Consider the following 20,541-nt stretch of genomic DNA (forward strand, 5'->3'; position numbering starts at 1 on the left):
TCCTCCAACCCAAACCATCCCAGGATTCTGTGATTTTTCTAAACATACTCAGGAAAGGCACCCACCATCCATCACCTGTGGACCCACCCAATATTGCCCCTTCCACCCCACATGTTAGGAAAGAGCTCTTACACAACATTTGTGCTTCTCATTTTCCAGTCAACCTCCCACCCTCCCTGCCAGACCCTGCTCAGCAGCCACACCAGAGGCACTCTAGGAAAAACTCCTTTATTTTCTTTCTGCTTTAGAAACTCTTTGTACAGCTTAAGAAAAGAGGCTGCCTTTAAAAAGCAATGGAATCCCCAGGTCAGGGATGCTCCATCTACAGCACTGGGCACGCTCAGCTGGAGCCCACAGGGCTCTGAAGGACTGGAGCTGGTGTTTAGGGCTGCTGTGAGTGGGATAACACTGCTCCCAAAGCTCATTCCCAAAGCCATGAGGTTCAAAGACACTTGGAGAGGTATCAGAGGCTGCAGCTGGTATCCATAGGGGTGCTGTTACACCATTCCCAAGGTTTGGCTTCTTGGGAATGGGGTTTTTACAGGAAATGGCACCAATGTGTAAAATACCTGAACCTGAACAAAGTCCCTAAAATGATGCTCCCAGCAGGGACCAGCTTTTGGATCCAGGTCTGGCTGTGGCCCCAATCCAACCTTGTGGGGCTGAAATCCCCTGACATTTTTCCTTAGGGATGTGGAATGCTTTGGTGCCAGGCTCTCCTTACAGAGGAGCCCAAGGAACCCTCTGGCCCCACATCCCACTCCAAACATTCCCCACTGAGGAGATCCCAGCACTGCCCCGGCCCTGCTGCTGAACCAGTTCTGATTTATCTCAAGAGAAGAACATTATCAATATTTTCATCCAGGAAGCCCTAAAAACAGGAGGGAAGGGTTAAAAATCCAGGCTGGACCCCCTTTCCCAAACATCAGGATAATCCAGGTGGGTGGATCCAAGATGGGGGTCAGCCCGAAATGGAGTCCTGGGAAAGCCAGGGTGAGGGAGCCCCAGCCCTCAGCACCCCGAGGTGTCCCGTGCCTTGTTCTTCCTCTGGAATCTCACATCCAGGGGGTCGAATCCCCGTTCCTTGGCCCCAAAGAGGGCCCAGGGAGGAGTCCTGGCCGTGTACTCGGCTGCTGTGAAGGTCCTGGCGCCGCCGCTGCGCTCGCGCTCCCTGACCAGCTCCTGGAAACGGCCGTAGTCAATCCAGGTCCTCCACTCGCCATCCACCTGGAACTGCAGACACAACAGTCAGGGAGCCAGGAGAGCCAGAGCACCAACCCCAGGCTGTGCTGGGGTCAACTGGGATCCCCAGCTGGTGTTTTTCTAATTCTGCATCACAGGGAGGTGCAGTAAAGCCATCCAGAGGCTCCTGCAGGATACAGCTTGAGTAGGAAGACAGGAGGGACTCAGGTGCATAAACACCCAGAGCCAGCAGGGAACTGATTCTCCACCTCTGCTCTGCCCTTGTGAGACCTCCCTGCAGAGCTGCCTCCAGCTCAGGAATTCTCAGCACTGAACAAGCTCATCCTGCTGGAGCAGGCCCAGAGCAGGCCCAGGAGCTGCTCTGGAGCCAGGCTGGAGAGCTGGGGCTGCTCACCTGAGCTCCAGGGAGAGCTCAGAGCCCCTTGTAGGGCCTGAAGGGGCTCCAGGAGAGCTGGAGAGGGACTGGGGACAAGGGGTGGAGGGACAGGACACAGGGAATGGCTCCCACTGCCAGAGGGCAGGGATGGATGGGATATTGGGAATCAGGAATTGTTCCCTGGCAGGGTGGGCAGGCCCTGGCACAGGTGCCCAGAGCAGCTGGGGCTGCCCCTGGATCCCTGGCAGTGCCCAAGGCCAGGCTGGACATTGGGAGCAGCCTGGGACAGTGGGAGGTGTCCCTGCCATGGCAGGGGTGGCACTGGATGGGCTTTGAGGTCCCTCCAACCCATCCCAGGATATCTCCATGAGGGCTGCACTGTTGGATGCTTTGCTGGAGCCTTCAGAGTACCAGATCCTCCCCCACTTTCCAGGAGGGAGGCTCCTAAAATGCCTCCCAAAGCCTTCCCAGCCTTCTGCCCTTGCCCTTGACACTTCCATGGGAGAGCCCTCGGTGTGGGGAGCTCTGCAGGACAGGTGTGGATCTGGGGCCACAGCCATGTCCCCCTCGAGGAGAGACCTTGCCAAGGTCACCCCAACCCCAGCGTGGGACTGTGGCTCCAGGGCAGCCCAGACTGGGACAATGGCCCAGGAGTAGCACCAGAGGCACGTGCCAAGGGATTGGGAATGATTTGGGATGGATTTGGGCAGGAGGGCTGTGGTTGGGAATGGGGGAGATGGAGAGGTTTAATGACACAAATCCTCTTTCCATGTGAAGAATGGCTCACTTTGACAAGCTGGAGCTGCATTTGTCTCCCAGACCTGCTCTGCCCATTTAGCCCCAGCTTTGGCTGAAGCCTCAATTAGGATTTATCTAAGCTAAGAGCTTATTACGCATTTCATCCAAAAAAAGAGGGAAAACAGACCGGCTCCTTGGTTATTGTGGATTTTTTTCCCCCCAAACTTGATGGCTGTGCATTTCAAATGGCACTTGACTTTGTGCCCAAGAGCTAAAAGCTTTTTTGGTTGGGAAAACTGCTGACACCCCTGAAATTCTGCACTCAGCCGTGGCTGCTGCTCCTCCATCCCTGCCCATGGAATTACAGCCTGTCCCTGTGGGGCTGGAGCCAGGAGGGGACACTGCAGAATCACAGCACTGGGAACCAGTCCTGGCATCAATCAAGGGGCCCAAGGCTCATTTCTCTTGTGCCAAGGTGGGGACATGTGTGAGGCCACCAGGAGAGCAATGGCAGAGGAGACATCGTGTCACCTGAAGAGGAAAAACCCTGAGCCCAGAGAGGATCGGGGCTCTGCAGAGCTGAGCTCCCCCCAGGGCTGGGGAGGTGACAATGTCACACCTGACACCAAACTCTGCTCCCTCCAGGTTTGATCCATGAACACTCAGCAAATTCAAGGGCAAACCCCAAAGCAGAGGATTCAGCAAAGCCTTTAAGGCCCAAGGGGGATTGGCCTCCCACTGCCAGAGGGTTGGATGGGACACCGGGAGGGAATTCTCTCTAGTGAGGATGGGCAGGGGCTGGGATGGAATTCCCAGAGCAGCTGTGGCTGCCCCTGGAGCCCTGGCAGTGCCCAAGGCCAGGCTGGACACTGGGGCTGGGAGCAGCCTGGGACAGTGGAAGGTGTCCCTGCCATGGCAGGGGTGAGACTGGATGGGTTTGAGGCCCCTTCCCACACAACCCCCTCCAGGATTCTGTGACCCCATTCCCACCAAGCTTGGATCCATTCCAAAGCAGATGAATCAATGATCACCCTTTCTAGTGCAGTGACAGCACAGCCATGAACCACAGCACCAGAGGGGCAGGTGTGTCAGGGGGAGAAATGGCTCCTGCTGAGGAATAAATCCCAAACCCAGAGGGAGGAAGAACAGCCCCAGCTGCCCAACTGAGATTTGCAGCATGGGGGACAAAAGATTTAGGGCTCAAAGCAGTTTCACAGCATCCATACAACAGGTGAGCCAACCCTGAACATCCCTGGGATCCCAGCCTAACATGGGCAGGTGTTTTAGGGAACTGTTCACTGCCTGTGGAGCCCTTCAGGGTGATAAATACATTGACACAAGGGAAATGGCTGAGAGCCCTCCCCTGGTTCTTCCCTAAGCTGGAATCACAGAGTGCCACAGCTCCTTCAGCTGGCCCTGGGCTGGGCTGCAAAGGGAAACTCTCCCTCCCTGAGGGCTCTGCCAGCACCGGGGTGACTCAGGAGCCTTCCCCTGGAGCTCCTGGAGCCCCTGAGCTCCAATCCCCAGGGTCCCAACACCCTCTGCTCCCCACAGACATGGCACAGATGCACAGCCAGGAAAGCCCTGATGGAATCCTGCAGATCCTCCAGGGCAAGGAGCACTGCTCCAGACAGGCATTAATGATGGGATACAAGAGGCACAGGAATGAGGGGAAACGAAATCCCAGGCTGGGCCAGGCTGGGAGGGGGCCCAGAGGGTCCCTGGTGGCACCTCCCTGCTCAGGCAGGGCCATGCCAGAGCACAGGGCACAGCATTGTGTGCACAGGGCTCTGCAGGATCCCCGCTGAGGGAGACTCCAGCCCCTCCCTGGGCAGCCTGCTCAGGGCTGGGCACTGCCCAGGGCAGAAGTTGTGCCTCCTGGGCAGGGGCAGCTCTGGGCTCAGGGCCTGCCCGTGGCTCTGGTGCCACTGCTGGGCCTGGAGCCGAGCCCGGGCCCTGCTCTGCCCCTCCCTGCACACAAGGACACCCAGGGCTGAGGGCCCCTCTCAGCTGGGGCTCCTCTCCAGGCTGAGCAGCCCCAGCTCCCTCAGCCTTTCCTGGGCACAGAGATGCTCCAGGCCCTCCTCATCCTCACAGCCTGAGCCTGCCCTGCTCCAGGAGCTCCTGTCCCTGCTGTGCTGAGGATCCAGAGCTGGACACAGCACCCAGAGCTGCCCCCAGGGCTGGGATCCCTCCCTGACCGGCTGGGTCAGGACAATGAGTTAATTAATTACCAATTCATTAACCCCAGGACACCACTGGCCCCCAGGGCTCTCTGCTGAGCCAGGGACAGCTCAGGGTCCCCCAGGCCCCTTCCTGGCAGGACTGGAACAGGACAGCCCCAGGACAGGGCTGGGCTGGCTGGGGACAGGGCCTGTCCCTCACAGAGCCCTGGGCCAAACTGGGAGAGATCCATGGACCCAGGCTGGGAGAGATCCATACAGACTGGGACAGATCCATACATCTAGACTGGGATAGATCCATGGATCCAAACTGGAATATATCCACGGATCCAAACTGGGAGAGATCCATGGATCCATACATCCAAACCGGGATATAGCCATACATCCAGACTGGCAGAGATCTATAGATCCATATATCCAAACTGGGAGAGGTCCATGGATCCAAACTGGGATATATCCATACATCCAGACTGGGATAGATCCATGGATCCATATATCCAAACTGGGAGAGATCCATACAGCCAAACTGGGATAGATAAATAGATCCATATATCCTAACTGGGATATATCCAAACTGGGATATATCCATGCATCCAGACTGGGATATAGCCACGTATCCAAACTGGGACAGATCCATAAATCCAGACTGGGATATAGCCACGTATCCAAACTGGGACAGATCCATATATCCAGACTGGGATGTATCCATCCATGCAAGCTGGGATATATCCATATATCCAATCAGAAACTGGGATTGAATGGAGAGCCATGTTCCCTGGAAGCATCTGCAGAGCCTGGCTGAGCCTCCCTTCACTCCTGAACTGCCAGGAGTGGCCCTGACCAGGACAATTCCATCACTTCTCTTTGGCAGTGGACTCACAGCTGCTCTCACCACAGCAGGAGCAGCTCCTGAAATCCATCAACATTCCTGAAGGAGAAGAGCCATGCTCCAGATTGCTTCTCTTATCAACATATTTGCAGAGGCAGTTTGGGGGGTGGAACATGTGCACAGATTAAGGACAATCAAGGAGCACCATGCACTACATTCCCCCAGACATGAGCACTGCTGAGCAATAATCCTAGGTGTATCTGACAGGATAAAATATGGGAGATAGGCTGGGATGTGACACAGGGAATGCTGAGGAATGGAAGGCAGCTAAAACCAATTAGTTTGTCCTACCAAGGGTAATGTTGTATTTCCCTCAGAGCCAACCACACTGGCACAAGGAGGCTCCTCCTGAGCCACTCGCTCCAGCCCTGCACCACAAACATCCAGAGGGTGGTCAGGGAAGGACTCAACAGCACAGGAGAGAGTGGAGCAGAGCAGGAGGAAAAGAAAGAAAAGGCTGTGGTGGCTTCTGCAGGGCTGGAAGCACAGGGTCCATCCTGCATGGAGAACTCCCCTCCTTGGAGCTGTGCTGCCCTCCAGGGTCCCTGGGGAGCACAGGGGGAGTGGGGGAGACCCCAGAGCTCCTCTGTGGTGAGAATCCTACAAACAGTGGGGTTGGAAAACTCCTCCAGGATCATTGAGTCCAACCATCCCCAAAGCACTGCCAAGGCCACCACTACCCCATGTCCTCAAGTGCCACATGCACAGGGCTGTTAAACCCCTCCAGGGACAGGGACACTGACCCTGCCCTGGGCAGCTGTGCCAGGGCTGGACAACCCTTTCAGTGAGAAATCTTCCTCAATATCCAACCTGAGACTCCTCTGGCACAGCCTGAGGCTGTTCCCTCTTGTCCTGTTGAGGATTCAAGGCTACAAAGTCCTCAAATCCAACAAATGGATTTTCCCTGGGGGATGCACAGGATTTAATGGTTAAATCCAGCAATTTTCACAGAGTTTTAAAGACCATACACCAAAAATAACAGTCAGCAGCCAGCAGGGGAACCAGCTCCACAGCAAACCACAAATTAACAAAAACCCCAACCCAGAACAAACAAAACCTGCCCCTTCCAAACCAAACAAAAATAACCATAGAAAAAACCCCACAAAGCTCCCCCAAAAGACAAACTCTCAAAATCATAATAAACAAAAATAAAAGAAAACAACACAATTCCCCACAAAAATCCAAACATCCTAAAGCAGAGGAAAAAACCCCAAACCTAAATGAATTACCAGAAAAAAACTCCAAATCCCTCCCCCCAAAAAATAAACCTGAAAAAACAAAACCAAGCAAAAAAACCCAAATCTAACCAAAGCAAACCAAACCCCAAACCAACCCAAGCTCACCAAAACCAACCAAAAAACCCAGCAAAGCAGACTAAGACTCCTCCCAAAGTAAACCAAACCCCAAAACAAAACAAACAAATGCAAAAGAACCCCCACAAGAAATCCCAAACCAAACCCAAATGCCACATAAAAAACAACCAACCAAAACCCAACCAACCAAAACCCCAAAGCCTCCAATGAAACACTTGGTGCACACAGCCTGTGACCCACACCCCCTCTGGGGGATTGTCAGAGGGACAGACAGACACCCATGAGCTGTGCTCAGGGCTCCCAGCTGCTGGAACTGCCATCCCACAGCAGCACTGGGAGGGGCAGATCCATCCTGCCCTGTGCCTGCTTCACCTGAACTCACCTTCCACCCAGGACAGCAACATCCCTCCTTGTTAACCCCAAACAGCAACATCCCTGCTTGTTAACCCCAGGAGAGCAACATCCCTCCTTGTTAACCCCAAAACAGCAACATCCCTGCTTGTTAACCCCAGCACAGCAACATCCCTCCTTGTTAACCCCAAACAGCAACATCCCTGCTTGTTAACCCCAAAACAGCAACATCCCTGCTTGTTAACCCCAGGAGAGCAACATCCCTCCTTGTTAACCCCAGAACAGCAACATCCCTGCTTGTTAACCCCAGAACAGCAACATCCCTCCTTGTTAACCCCAGCACAGCAACATCCCTGCTTGTTAACCCCAAAACAGCAACATCCCTCCTTGTTAACCCCAGCACAGCAACATCCCTGCTTGTTAACCCCAAACAGCAACATCCCTCCTTGTTAACCCCAAACAGCAACATCCCTCCTTGTTAACCCCAGCACAGCAACATCCCTCCTTGTTAACCCCAGCACAGCAACATCCCTGCTTGTTAACCCCAAACAGCAACATCCCTCCTTGTTAACCCCAGAACAGCAACATCCCTGCTTGTTAACCCCAGCACAGCAACATCCCTCCTTGTTAACCCCAGGACAGCAACATCCCTGCTTGTTAACCCCAAACAGCAACATCCCTGCTTGTTAACCCCAAAACAGCAACATCCCTCCTTGTTAACCCCAGGAGAGCAACATCCCTGCTTGTTAACCCCAAACAGCAACATCCCTGCTTGTTAACCCCAAAACAGCAACATCCCTCCTTGTTAACCCCAAAACAGCAACATCCCTCCTTGTTAACCCCAGCACAGCAACATCCCTCCTTGTTAACCCCAGGACAGCAACATCCCTCCTTGTTAACCCCAAAACAGCAACATCCCTCCTTGTTAACCCCAGGACAGCAACATCCCTCCCTGTTAACCCCAGCACAGCAACATCCCTCCTTGTTAACCCCAGCACAGCAACATCCCTGCTTGTTAACCCCAGGACAGCAACATCCTCCTTGTTAACCCCAAAACAGCAACATCCCTCCTTGTTAACCCCAAAACAGCAACATCCCTCCCTGTTAACCCCAGCACAGCAACATCCCTCCTTCCCTCCTTCCCTTGGCTCTCTGCCCTGGCACCATGGAGCACCCCTGGCCTGGAGAAGCTGGGGGGGCTGGAAGGAGGTGGCTGGGCTGGAGCAGGAGCTGTGGGGGCTTGTCACCATCATATTTTCTGAAAAATCCTCTTTCCCAGGATTTTTCTCCTGGGAAGCTGAGAAGCCTCAAAGAAAAAGGAAAACAATATTATCTCACTTCCTTCTCCTGTGTTTTGCTGCTTTGGAATGTGGATGGAGATTGTTTATCCAACAGGTGGTTGTTTGATGGGTTCCATGTGAATTGTTTTTACTTAATGACCAATCACCATCAGCTGTGTTGGGACTCTGGCGAGAGTCACGAGTTTTTCATTAGTATTCTTTCTCTATTATTTAATATAGTTTTAGTATAGTATTCTTTAATATAATATATATCATAAAATAATAAATTAGCCTTCTAAGAACATGGAGTCAGATTCATCATTTCCTCCCTCTTCTGGGGACCCAAAAATACCCCAGGGGCTGGAGCAGGAGCTGTCAGAGCAGAGGTGACCCCGTACCCAGGTGGGACCCAGGACTGAGATCCCCCTCCAGGTGTGGCTGCCAGCCCTGAGCCCTGTGCCCACCAGTGGCCACTTCCCTGGGCACGCCATCAAAAAGGGACAATGATCTGGGTGGCTCCATCCTGAGCCCACCCCTGGGATAAAGCAGCAGCTTTGCACCTTCCCACAGGCTGCCATCAAACACAGCACACTTCACCACCTGCCAGCACCAGCTCTCCAAGACAAACAAATAATTTCCAAAATTATGACCCCCTTTCTCACCTCATTAAGGCTCACAATTATTTAAGGCTCCCTTTGTTTGACAGGGGAAGTGACTGAACTGGAGTCACTCAGCAAAACAAGGAGAAATATTGTGTGAAATTACACTGAACAGGGTCACAGTGCTTGGCAAAAACCTGCAAACTCCTCCTTTTGAATTATAATCCCAACCTCAGGCTTTAGGAGGGAATTGAGCTGTTTTTTAAGTTGCAGCTGAGTAAGAGATGGTAATAATGGCCTTAAGAGGAAGGAGGGCCGGGATGGATGGGATATTGGGAATGAGGAATTGTTCCCTGGCAGGGTGGGCAGGCCCTGGCACAGGGTGCCCAGAGCAGCTGGGGCTGCCCCTGGATCCCTGGCAGTGCCCAAGGCCAGGCTGGACAGGGCTTGGAGCAGCCTGGGACAGTGGGAGGTGTCCCTGCCATGGCAAGGGTGGCACTGGATGGGCTTTGAGGTCCCTTCCCACCCAAACCATTCCCTGACTGATCCCACAAGCAGTGGGATGCCAGGCACACAGAGCTGAGCCTCTCCACATCCCAGTCCATGGGGCTGAGGGAAAACCAGCACAGGGACACAGCCCTGGGAACAGCCAAGCCTTGAATCCCTCAGCAGCTCTGCAGACAGGATCTGGGAGTAGCCACCAGCACCACAATTCCCATCAGTTTTAGCTGGGAACAACGAGCGGCCCTGCACTTCCACCCTCAGTGACTCCAGCCTGTGCTCAGGAGCCAGCAGAGGTGTCAGGGCACAGGGAACTCCTCCACATGGAATGGAAACGAAATTCTCAGCCTGGAGATGGAATTGACTGTTCTGGATCCCCAAAGAGTGGGACAATCTGAACTGCTCTGAGCTGAGCCCAGCAGAGCACAGCCCATGGAATCCTGTGCTGATCCCCTGATCCCAGGGTGCTGTTCCAAGGGAGGTTCCTTATGGCAGAATTGGGGTTTTTAATCCCTGCCCAGCTGCCAAGGGAGCCAGGGCTCCACCAGGCAGCTCCCACTCCCAGGGATGGAAGCTGGGTAACTTCAGAACAACGGAGAGCTGCTTATCATCCCTGACACAGCCAGGCCAGCAGAGCCACCTCCCTGCTGCCAGGGGCCAAGGGAAAGGGAGAGAACCTTCAGGAATTCCACCATTCCCTGCTCACAGCTGCTCTAAGGAGGCTGCTTGGCTGCTGAGACACCTTGTCCTCACCTGGGGTCACCTTGTCCACACCTGGGCTCCACGCCATGCCCTGCTCTGCAGCAGATCCCAGGATGTTGCATCTCTCTGTGACCCTCTCCTCCAGGTTTGGTTTCCCCTGGTGCTGTCCCTGGATCACAAGGACAGCTCCCACTCTCCCAAGGACAGAGGCAGGAAGGAACTGAACGTGATGGACTCTCTGTCCCTGATGCAGCCCTTGTCAGGGGATGTGCAGCTGGGAGTGAAGTGCTTCCTCTTCCTCCCTAAATATAGCAGGGATGCTCAGTGTGGGATGCTCAGCATGGAACACTCCAGTGCCTGGCCCCGAGCTGTGCCCACACTGGGAGGAAAAGGCCAAGTCCCTCCTGGCTGGGGATTTTGTGGCTGAAGGACAGGGATGGGCACCTCTGGCCAGGCTGTTTTCTGTCCCCAACACCTGCCCTGGAGGTGCTGTGACACCCCAGCACTGAAGCCACACAGAATCCTGGGCTGGTTTGGCTTGGAAGGACCTTAAATCCCATCCCATCCCACCCCTGCCATGGCAGGGACACCTCCCACTGTCCCAGGCTGCTCCCAGCCCTGTCCAGCCTGGCCTTGGGCACTGCCAGGGATCCAGGGCCTGCCCACCCTCCCAAGTGTGTTTGGGTATGGGAAATGAACTTATTGAAGGGATGTCCTCAAAGCCTTTGTGGATGCCAAGGTGCCCCTGCCATGCTGGAGAACACGAGGCTACCCCAGACCACATCCAACAGGGAGGGAGGGCTGGAGCCCAGAGGTGCACCTGCAGCCCCAGGGAGTGCCTGCATCCAGGGAGGGACACTGTGCTTGTGCAGCCTTGGCTGTGGGCAGCAGGGAGGTGGCTGTTGGTCCCTTCTCTCAGGAACAAGGGACAGGACAAGAGGAAACAGTAACACATGGTGCCAGGGGAGGTTCAGGTTGGAGATCAGGGAAAATTTCCTCCCTGAAAGGGTGGTCAGGGCCTAGCACAGCTGCCCAGGGCTGGGGTGGAGTCCCCATGCCTGGAAGTGTCCCAAAGGTGTGTGGATGTGGCACATGGGGACACGGTGGTGCTGCTGGGTGCCAGTTGGGCTCAATGACTTTGGGGAGCTTTTCCAACCAATGCCAGGCCTATCAGATTAATGAAGGCATAAAGGGCTGATGGCAGCAGGGTGCTGAGCCCACCCTGCTCATGTCACCCTGTGAGCTGAGAACTCCAGGCAGAGCAGGCACTGGAACTGCAGGAGCATTCCCTGAGCTGTGCATCCCCCGTGAGCTGGGAATCAGCCCTGGGGTCCCAGGGGTGCTCAGACAGGAACCCTCCTGTCCTGTCCCAGAGCTCTGGGATCCCTGAGGGATCTGCTTGAGGTCACCAGCAGCACTGACTGAACTGGCCAGAAAGTGCTGTTGTAAAGCCCCAGGGAGCTGGAAAACAACCACCTGCTCCAGGGGGGAAAGGGTTAATGAACAAAATGGGCTGGAAGTGCTTTGGGACAAGGACAGGATGGAACACACATGGGAAGCAAATCCAGCACCATAGGGCACAGGGATTTAGTCCAGAAATGACCAAGATACTGAATTTCCTTCAGAGAAATCCTCCCTGCGAGGCAGCTGCAGCACCTTCCCCCTTCTCAGGAGCTCTTCTGGTCCTCCTGAGGGGGCACTGACTGTCCCAGCCAGGAACAGCAGCAGCCTCAGGCCTCTCTCTGGAAAAGGTCCCTGGAATTAATTGTTCCACTAGAAAGTTGCTGCTGTGTTGATATCTCAGCCCATTAGTTCAAAGTGATACCATAAATCTCATTTTTGTGACCATGGTTTATGGGATTTACTCAAAAGCAAAGAGAATTACTCAAGAATTCAGCACTGTTGCTAGAGAATCAAAGAGGATGGAGCCCAAACACCAGGCAGCTCCCAAAGGGAGATGGAAAGCAGGGCAAGGCTGGGAGGAGGATGCAGGAAGGGCAGGGAAGGGCAGCTCCCAGCAGGACCCACCCATCCCTGGCAGTGCCCAAGGCCAGGCTGGATGGGGCTGGGAGCAGCCTGGGACAGTGGAAGGGCTCCCTGCCATGGCAGGGGTGGCACTTAGGGGCTTTAGGGTCCCTCCCCACTCAGAGCAGTCTGGGATGTGAGGAGCTGACACCCAGTGCCCCAAAGCCATGAAACCCCAGTAACAGGTGGATGCTCAGGGCATGGGGAGCAGGGCACAGGGGCTGTTCTCTGGGGTGACTTTTAGGGCTGTGGGGAGGGTAAGTGAAATCCAACATCTTGCTGTGAGGATTCAGTTTTTAGGACTTTTGAGCTCCCCTGGGATTCAAAGTTCTCTGAGGTTCAAGTGGGACCCATCCTCCCCTGAGGGCTCCCAGAGGGCAGAACCCACTGCTGGGCAGCAGGGAAAAGGGATGTGTGTGTGTGTGTGTGGGATGGGACCTGGAGGCTGAACAGGAGAGTTTTAGGACCCTGAAGGCCCCCAGGAGCCCCAGTTCCCATCTGGGAGCCACCCCATGACCTCCAGAGAGAGAAAATAACAGCAGACACAAACCCTGCAGTTTGCTTTCCTTAAAATCCCTTTTCTCCCTAAACCCCTGCCCTCAAGAGAGAGACTCCACTCCTGAACTGTCACTCATCACAAGCAGGTGCCAATCAATGATCCCATCCATCCCAGGCAGCAGCTGCAGGATGGATTATTCCTGACATTCCCAGACTCCTTCCTACAGCCTGGCATTCAATGGGAGCATTAAACTCATCAGGAGCATTGTTTGGACACCTCCAAACTCAGACCCAGGAAAACACAGTGAAATAAATCACATTTCTTAATGATTTTTATCACACTCTTCCTGCAACTCCTTAATTTTTTAAAGCCCCCTTTGATTTTGCAATTACTCACTCCAGTTTGATCAATCCCAGAGCACAGCTTTTCCTGCAAATAATAAACACTGACAGATTATATTCTCCACTAGAGCCTGAAACTCAAAAATTAAACCCTAATGGAAATAAATTTATTTTTTATTAGCTATTTTAGCACCGAGGACAGATTGTTTCCCACAGACGCCCTCTGCTAATGGCTGTGGAAGTAGAAGCAGCTGTTGAATTCCTCCTGGACAGGTACCAATTTATTCTCTTTGCTAATGGTGTTACTTAAATTCTGCCTCAAGAAGGTTGCTGCAATCTGTTTGTTTGTTTGCTTTCCTGGACCTTACAATGCAAAAGGAGATTTTGCTTTCTCAGGAACAGTTGCCAGTGGCAACAGCCAGGAGTGAGACTGTAAATAAAGCCAATTTAAGGTGAGATCAAACACAACCACTGCCAGGTGTCCTGGTTTTCTCTGCTCCTTCCCAGCTGCTCCCTTTGCAGATTCCAAAGTAGGTTTGGACTGGATATTCAGGAGAAATTCCTCCCTGGCAGGGTGGGCAGGCCTGGCACAGGGTGCCCAGAGCAGCTGGGGCTGCCCCTGCATCCCTGGCAGTGCCCAAGGCCAGGCTGGACAGAGCTGGGAGCATTCTGGGATCATGGAAGGCATCCCTGCCATGGAATGGGATGGGCTTTAAGGTCCTTCCAACCCAAAGCATTCCAGGAATCTGCAATTTCATCAGGTGCCCAGGTGTCACATTATTATCTTTTTCTGCTGCCCTTCTATTAATCCTTTCTGAAGCTCAGAAAGCAAATATGTATTCACTATTTTTCATTTCCTGCATCCTTTAAAAAAATTTTTTTTTAATTTCACTTGTATTTAATTTCATTTTCATTCCAGTACTTGAAGGGGAGATGGTGACAAACCTTTCCAGCAGGACCTATTGCAAGGGCTGATGGATTTAAGTAGCAGCAGAGCTGATTTCCATTGGATATAAGAGAATATTGTTTACCATGAGGGTGGTGAGGCCCTGGCAGAGGCTGCCCAGAGAAGCTGTCATGGCAATGCAGACCCTGAGGGGCTGGAGCATGTCCAGATAAGGGAATGGAGCTGGGAAGGGTCTGAAGCCCCAGGAGCGGCTAAGGGAGCTGGGCAGGGGCTCAGCCTGGAGCAAAGGAGGCTCAGGGGGGCCCTTGTGGCTCTGCACAGCTCCTGACAGGAGGGGACAGCCGGGGGGGTCGGGCTCTGCTCCCAGGGAACAGGGACAGGAGCAGAGGGAACGGCCTCAGGCTGGGCCAGGGGAGCCTCAGGGGGGATTTTGGGGAAATTCCTTCCTGGAATTTGTTGTCCAGCCCTGGCACAGCTGCCCAGGGCAGGGTGCAGTCCCCACCCCTGGAGGGGTTTAACAGCCCTGTGGAGGTGGCACTTGGGGACAGAGGGCAGTGCTGGCCTGGGCAGTACTGGGGGAATGGTTGGGCTTTTCCAACCCAAATGATTCTGTGGTTGTCTGATCCAAATGTGGTGATTCTGCCTCTGGAGAGGTGGCTCAGAGCAACAGGAAAATAACAGAAATAACCCTTGGGTCTGAGTGGCATCCAGGGGTGTGAAGGGCTGAAATCCTGGGGCACACCATGAATTCTTCTGGCCAGTGACTAGAAGGGCTTGGGAAGCTTTGGAATGGGCTGTGGCAGCAGCTCTCTGGCCACAGAGAGAAACAGACAACCTTCCCAGGCATTGTGCTGGGAAAAGTCTGTGAGAAGATCAGAGGAAAGAATGATAAATAATTCTTATCTTCACTTGCTGTCCCTGTTGTTGTGAACATGTGAAATGTGTTATGGAGATTTGCTTACCAAAGGGTGGTTTCTTAATTAGCCAGTGGTGATGGTGTTTTGATTGAAGGACCAATCAAGTCCAGCTGTATTGTAATTGTCTATAAAGCAACAGGTTTCTTAATAATAATATAGTAAATAGATTGATCAGCCTTCTGTAATCATGGGGTCAATGCTAATTACTACCCAGCTGGGGGCTCACTGCAGTGACCTGGGGGGGTTTAACACAGGTGGGCATGTGGCACTTGGGGACATGGGGCAGCAGTGGGCTGGACACAAAGACCCCAGAGGGCTTTTCCAGCCTAAACACCTGTGGATAACTGTGGAGAAGAAGGCTGTTAGCAGCAGCTGTGCCCCAGACAGGCTCACCTTGCAGTGGGCCAGCAGCAGGCAGTTGGAGTGCTCGTGCTCACAGGCGATGCCGTAGTCCGGGAGCAGCCGCGCCAGCTCCTGCACGAAGCTCAGCACCTCCCCGTGCCACGGCACGTTGGCCATGGTCAGGCTGCTGGCAGAGCTCTCCCCACAGTAGGTCACACCCTGGGGACACAGGGAAACAGGACAGTCAGCTCAGCCCTCCCCAGCCCTGCCAGTGCCGGCCACAGCAAACCCTGCAGCTCCCGCTCTGCATCCCATCCCATGGCAACGTCACAGACTGGAGATGGCATCAAAACGGGCCCCTCCTGCAGTGACACACCCCCAAAGCACTGTGAAAGGTGTCCCCAGCAGTGACACAGTCCCAAAGCACCATGCCAGGTGTCTCCTGCAGTGACACAGTCCCAAAGCACTGTGAAAGGTGTCCCCAGCAGTGACACAGTCACAAAGCACCGTGCCAGGTGTCCCCAGCAGTGACACAGTGACACACCCCCAAAGCACCGTGCCAGGTGTCCCCAGCAGTGACACACCCCCAAAGCACTGTGCCAGGTGTCCCCAGCAGTGACACAGTCCCAAAGCACCGTGCCAGGTGTCCCCAGCAGTGACACAGTCCCAAAGCACTGTGCCAGGTGTCCCCTGCAGTGACACAGTGACACACCCCCAGAGCACCAAGCCAGGTGTCCCCTGCAGTGACCCAGTGACACACCCCCAAAGCACCGTGCCATGTGTCCCCTGCAGTGACACACCCCCAAAGCACCCAGCCAGGTGTCCCCCAGCAGTGACACAGTGACACACCCCCAAAGCACTGTGCCATGTGTCCCCAGCAGTGACACACAGGCTGGGATTGATCCTGGAGTGCTGCTTTAACAGGAAAAGGCAGGATGCTCCCGAGTGACCAAGGGACCTTGGAGGTCACTGGGGCTGGAAACTTGACAAGTCTGGAAAAGTCTCATGGGCAAGCAATGCCATGACAGTGGGACACTCCCAGAGATGCTGTCCATGTGCCACAGAGCTCTGGGCCTCTTCCTTCCCAGCCCAGGCTGTGAATTCTGCCCTGTCCCACCTGTGCCCAAACTCAGCAGGTCCCTGGGTGGGCTGTACCCATCCTGGGCACTTGAGCATCCCTGGCACAGCAGACCCTGACACAAAGCTCAGTCCTCCTCTGGAGCTTTGGGAAGCAGCTTCTGGGTCATGTTCTGGAGGCACCCCCAGAACTGCCCCTGAGAGGTGACATCGTTCAAGGACACCTGCCCTGCAGATCCCAGGCTGTCGTGAACGGCGGGAGAAATGCGACACACCATATGCGTGAATAACAAATCCCAAAGTTTATTGAAAACTCACACATATTTATATTGGTGTTAATGAAGCTTATACATATTGCAAAAGCGGAGCTCATTATTGGTTAAAGCACACTTGGATCAACCACACCCACTTCTATCTTCTAACAATTATTTTGCTTCTATGTTTGCATTCTTCTAACTTTTCTACCTAAGATAACTACATTTTCTGGCAAGCGATTTTCTCCCCCGTCTCCCCGTTTCAGAGAAGGTCACTGTGACCTTTGTCAGTGATTGGACACTGGTTGCTCAGTTCCCAGCTTGTTTCCCCTATCCTTATCCATCGGTATCACATCGAAATGTCCTTTCTCAGCTAACCAATTATCCAAAAAGCTCTCTACACCAGGCTGTCAGAGAAATGGGGCTCCTGCTCCAGCTCCCTGCCCAAACCCCCCAGCCAGGCATGGATGGGGATCCTGGAGCAGGACTCGTGTCCCTCTGTCCCCACAAAGAGCCAGGACACGGCACTGCTGCTCTGGGGGACTGCTCAGGGAGTGGAACACCTCCAGCTCTCCCCCACCCCATCCACCACCTTCAGCCTCTGAACCCACAATTCCTGAGGCTGGAAAAGCCCTCCAGGATCACCAAGTCCAGCCTGTCATCAGTCCCCACTGTGTCACCCAGCTCAGAGCACTGAGTGCCACAACCAGGCCTTCCTTATCCAGCCTCACCATTCAGGGACCAGCTACTCCTAACTTGGAGATGTGATCACCTGAACCTCCTAAATTATTGATTTAGTCTCAGCCATGACCTCAAATTTGCTTTTCCTTTTTTCTCCCTCTTTTAACCAACCTCCCTCCCTCCCTCCCTCCCTCCCTTCCTTCCTTCCTTCCTTCCTCCAAATGTTCCTTGCCCTGTAATTTGCCCCCCTTGCAGCACAAGCAGCTCAGTGGCTGGTGAGAACGCAGTGTCACCCACCTGGGGTGCAGACCCTGCTCAGCTTTAGGGTGTCCTTTAATGTCTGCTTGAAAATATTTCACATCCAGGATCATGATCACCATCAACTCCTCCCAATCAAATAATTCACTGCCAATTTCCCAGCAATTCATCTGCCATCCCTGAGAGATTACACACCAGATCCCAGTGCTGGTCACAACCCTGGTACCCAAAGGGCAAAGAGAACAAGGGGCTTTTCCTCCAGACACCACCCAGCCCCTCTGCCCCCCTCTCTGGGTTGTTCCAGCCCCTCTGCTCTTGGGCTGAGCTCTTTTATTCCAGTCACAAAATCCCATCAAGCACCAGCCTTTACAACACACTTTTATGGATGTTGTGTCTGGCCTGCTCAGTGGTTTTCCCCCTGGGAAGAGCACTTTGACCTCTTTCAGTGGAATTTGCATCCAGGTTCATGTGTGGCATGGCCATGGCACCTGCTCCAGCTCCCAATTCCTGACTCACCTGCAATTCCCTGCACATGGAAAGTGCAGACACATCTTTGCCAACACTTTCAACCAGAGCCCAGTGCACACACAGGGCTGCAGGAGCAACAGCCCAGTGCTAATTGGGAACTGTACAAGTTTTGGAAGCAATTACTTTCTCACCCATAAATTCATGAGGGACTCCCCCCATGAATCTGCCCAGGCACCATAACTCAGAGCCAGCCTGGAGGAAGGCTGACAGGCCACGAGCCAGGGAGTGCTCACCAGGGATGTACATTGAGGCTTTTTCAGCCCAGCTCTGTAAGTCTGAACCCAGAGTTTAAACATGTTTGTTCTCTATTAGTCAGTGTTACATCAGAGCAGCCAGCCATGCAAATCAGGGGTTTGGATCCCCAAAGTTCAGCTGGAGACACACAGCAATATTCTCCCAACACTCATTATCCAGATTATGATTTGAGTAGCATGAAAAATGTATGAGTTATAGAGGGGGAAAATTCTTCAGAAGCTCCACCGTGATTCATGCTCTCAGTAAACTACAAAGGTATCGTTTACAAGCTAAGAAAGCACAGAGGCAAAAGGAATAAGTGAGTGCTTGGCTGGCTGATTAATTCCCAGCACAAATCAATGGGAATCAGCTTCCAGCACACCGAAGGAAAGCAGCTTTCAACTTCCCCAAGTTCTTCAAACTGGAGTTAATTAACAGCTGATAGCACTTAAAACCCATGCGGAGCTGATGAGGGCGGTCACGTTCTGCTCTGCAGTAATACATGAAGACAGTTATTAAGACATCAAGAATTAAAAAGGAAAGGATCCCATTGTTCACCCAGAGCTCTCTCCCCAACCTCCCTGCGGCAGGAACAGCAACGATTCTGCCTCTTAATTACCTGCTTAATGAGGGTGCTTTGAGCAGCCTAATCCACAGAGCTCTGGCCAAGTACCTTGAAATGCAGAAGCCTTTGAAAAGCAACCCTGGTTCTGCCAGGATGAATCCAGAGCAACTGTGCTGGGCATGCTATGGAGTTCACAGAATCATGTAATCATGGAATAGCCTGGGTTGGAAAGGACCTTAAATCCCATCCCATCCCACCCCTGCCATGGCAGGGACACCTCCCACTGTCCCAGGCTGCTCCCAGCCCTGTCCAGCCTGGCCTTGGGCACTGCCAGGGATGCAGGGGCAGCCCCAGCTGCTCTGGGCACCCTGTGCCAGGGCCTGCCCACCCTCACAGGGAACAATTCCTCATTCCCAATATCCCACCCATCCCTGCCTCTGGCAGTGGGAGCCATTCCCTGTGTCCTGTCCCTCCATCCCCTGTCCAAAGTCTCTCTCCAGCTCTCCTTCAGGCCCTGCAAGGCCACACTGAGGTGACCCCAAAGCTTCTCCTGTCCAGGTGAGCATTCCCAGCTGTGCCAGCCTTTCCTCCCAGCAGAGCTGCTCCATCCCTCTGCCCATCCTGGAGCCTCCTCTGGGCTCCTCCAGCAGCTCCAGCTCCTGCCTGTGCTGGGCCCAGGGCTGGTTTTCAGCTGCAATGGAGCTCAGTGAGCACAAGTGGATTGCCCAGAGCCTGTGCCAGGGTGGCTGCTGGAGCTGTGGGAAGCAAGGGAAGCACATTCCTGCCCTGAGGACCTGGCTGCTGCCCCGGGATGCAGCCAGCCAGCAATCCCTTCAATCCCCAGGGCTCTGAAGGAAACAACTGCAGCTGACAGTGCTTTGTGTCTCCACTCACACTCCAGAGTTCCCAATTTAATTACTGAACAAAACAATTCTCTTCACTCCAGGCCCACAAATTATAAATTTAATTGAGGCTCGTGCAAATGAACAGAGAACAAAGTGTAGGCCAAGCTGCTGAGTGACAGAGACACTGTTTAAAATCTGGGCCAGCCGTGACCCCAGACAAATATAAAAAGCCTCAATGCCTTGTTGATTGCCATCTCTGCAATGAAAACACTCCTGAGCCGAGCAGCAGCACTCCCCAAATTACAGCCATAAGGCCTCACACACGTCTGCTCCTGCTGCAGTGGGTTCAGCCAGGATTCAACTCCTTGGCTGCTTTTAATCATCACTTTCAAGCTGATTTACCAAAGGCCATCAGTCCTTTGTGTCACCTCAGCCTGCAGGGAGGACTGGAGATGGCTGGTTGTGCAGCACAGCCCCAGAACCTTCCAGCAGCTCTCCAGACCCCCCACACCCGTGGCAGAGGGTGCTGCACTGTCTGGAAATGGGCAGGGATTCCCTGGAAGTGGAAGAACTCCTGGGAAAGCTGAACTCAAACACAGAGCCCAGCCTTTCATCCCAGCTCTCCACATGAGCCCTGTGAGGACTGAGAGAGGAGCAGCCACTGCTGAATCACCCCTCTGCACCAGGGTCACAACCATGGAATTATCCTGGGTGGAAGAGTCCTCCAGGACCACCAGGTCCAACCTGGGACCAATCAGCTGGAGAAAAGGAGGGGACAGCCGGGGGGGTCGGGCTCTGCTCCCAGGGAACAGGGACAGGAGCAGAGGGAACGGCCTCAGGCTGGGCCAGGGGAAGGGCAGGGGGGACATCAGCAGGAATTTCCCCATGGAAAGGGGGCTCAGGCACTGCAGGGGCTGCCAGGGAGGTGGTGCA

At 53.9% G+C, this 20,541-nt stretch overlaps 1 protein-coding gene across 4 annotated transcripts in view; it reads right to left on the reverse strand.

Annotated features, from left to right (window-relative positions):
- Positions 1-212: 212 nt before the first annotated feature.
- The window catches only part of LOC139599900 (S-adenosyl-L-methionine-dependent tRNA 4-demethylwyosine synthase TYW1-like), a 98,839-nt gene continuing 78,510 nt past the window's right edge, over positions 213-20,541 (reverse strand). For 2 of the 4 annotated variants that reach the window (XM_071447615.1, XM_071447612.1), the window contains 2 exons: positions 15,218-15,385; positions 213-1,233 (listed from right to left, as the gene is read on the reverse strand). In XM_071447615.1, coding sequence (XP_071303716.1) covers positions 1,012-1,233; positions 15,218-15,385 — 390 coding nt within the window. In that variant the 3' untranslated portion in view covers positions 213-1,011. Of the gene's footprint in view, positions 1,300-15,217; positions 15,386-20,541 lie in introns of all 4 variants that reach the window. The other 2 variants (XM_071447614.1, XM_071447613.1) reach the window with 2 other exon arrangements.

The sequence above is a fragment of the Agelaius tricolor genome, unplaced genomic scaffold (assembly GCF_023055355.1).
Source record: "Agelaius tricolor isolate 1412-34295 unplaced genomic scaffold, bAgeTri1.0.p SCAF_25, whole genome shotgun sequence".
Classification (NCBI taxonomy): domain Eukaryota; kingdom Metazoa; phylum Chordata; class Aves; order Passeriformes; family Icteridae; genus Agelaius; species Agelaius tricolor.